At 36.0% G+C, this 1,501-nt stretch overlaps 1 protein-coding gene across 1 annotated transcript; it reads left to right on the top strand.

The window, feature by feature from the left end:
* Positions 1-120: 120 nt before the first annotated feature.
* LOC102602159 (26S protease regulatory subunit 10B homolog A-like) lies at positions 121-965 on the top strand. The gene is made up of 3 exons (XM_006368035.2): positions 121-334; positions 410-508; positions 594-965. Exons 1-3 carry the CDS (start codon positions 149-151, stop codon positions 666-668), a joined length of 360 nt encoding a protein of 119 aa, XP_006368097.1. The 5' UTR covers positions 121-148; the 3' UTR covers positions 669-965.
* Positions 966-1,501: the final 536 nt, after the last annotated feature.

Consider the following 1,501-nt stretch of genomic DNA (forward strand, 5'->3'; position numbering starts at 1 on the left):
CTATCATATAGATACATACTAAAAAGAAAGAGAAGATTGCTTGAGTTTAGCTTTGACTACTGTGATCTTCTGGCATTCTGCTTTTATTTTTTAAGTAAAAAATACGTCGATGCTAAGTAGTTAATGTTTATTCTGCTTGCAGGTAAAAATGATTATGGCAACAAACAGGCCAGATGTTTTGGACCCAGCTCTTCTTCGCCCTGGTCGGTTAGATAAAAAGATAGAAATACCCTTGCCTAATGAACTATCAAGAATTGAGATCCTCAAGATTCATGCTGCTGGAATTGCCAAACATGGTGACATTGATTATGAAGCTGTTGTTAAGCTTGCCGAGGTGTGCTAGTGATGCTATGAAAATTAGTTTGCTTGTGTTGCCTAAGCGGAGTTTTGACAGTCTGTTTCTCCTCAGGGTTTTAATGGGGCTGATCTTCGAAATGTGTGCACTGAAGCTGGTATATCAGCAGTACGTGCAGAACGTGATTATGTCATCCATGAGGATTTCATGAAGGTACGTCTGGTTCTTCTTTTACAAGCTGTTGGCTAGTTGGAGGGTAATGCAGATTCTGAGTCAAAGTTTGAATATTTATTTACAGGCTGTAAGGAAACTGAATGAAGCAAAGAAACTTGAATCAAGTGTGCACTATACTGCCGATTTTGGCAAGGAGTGAGGGATTTTTGCCATTGTGTGATATAACCAAACCTCAAAGGAGCTATTGGACTGTTCCACAATCTTAGTCTTTACAATTGTAGTTACATATACTTGTATTGTTCATCCTCAGGAATCATGTAAAAAGCAAGTTTTAAGAGAGCATTCGCCACATGGTCAACTGTTTTGTTCGACGCGGAATGCGGATGCTTTGTTAGATTTTTTTCCTTTATAGTTTGTTATGGATGGTAAGGTGAAAGATTGGACAGAGTATTTGATATAATTTGCGCAATGCAGTTCGTGCGATTGAATTCTGAAATCATGTTACATATTTGATATAGCAAAGACTTTCAGCTTCACTTTCACACAACATATCAAATGTGCGAGAAAATTTACTACAACATACCAGTGTAATTTTACAAGTCGGGTCTGAGGATGGTGATGATGTGTATGTAGCTTTATTCCTACTTAGAAAGATTGTTTTCGATAGATTTTTAACTTAAATAAAACATATCAATTCAAGTATGGAAAAGAGATACAATTGACTTCAACAATGGAGAAAAGGATGATAGCAAAAAATAACGTCTCAACCTATTAGAGTGAGTTCCTTTTTAGCTCAAATTGAAGTCACTTACATATTAGAATACTTTCCCATTGATTAAGGAGTGATTTCTGGAATTTTAATAAAAGTTCGGATTCTAAAACATCAAGAAACTTTCTTTGTTCAACGACAATTCTTTCATTTGTTCTTTAGGCAAACTCGTTTCCCTTTGTAAATTTATACTCAATATGAAAGTACCCCTTATCAGTGATATTAGAGCTTGCTTTCGATTCTCTGACCTGCTCTAGACACAA

This window comes from Solanum tuberosum, unplaced genomic scaffold (assembly GCF_000226075.1).
Source record: "Solanum tuberosum cultivar DM 1-3 516 R44 unplaced genomic scaffold, SolTub_3.0 contig00747, whole genome shotgun sequence".
Classification (NCBI taxonomy): Eukaryota; Viridiplantae; Streptophyta; class Magnoliopsida; order Solanales; family Solanaceae; genus Solanum; species Solanum tuberosum.

Coding starts and splice junctions, on each gene's coding strand:
- LOC102602159 (XM_006368035.2), top strand. CDS start 149: ATGATTATGGCAACAAACAGGCCAGATGTTTTGGACCCAGCTCTTCTT. Junction 335..409: donor CTGTTGTTAAGCTTGCCGAG/GTGTGCTAGTGA, acceptor GTTTCTCCTCAG/GGTTTTAATGGGGCTGATCT. Junction 509..593: donor TCCATGAGGATTTCATGAAG/GTACGTCTGGTT, acceptor ATTTATTTACAG/GCTGTAAGGAAACTGAATGA.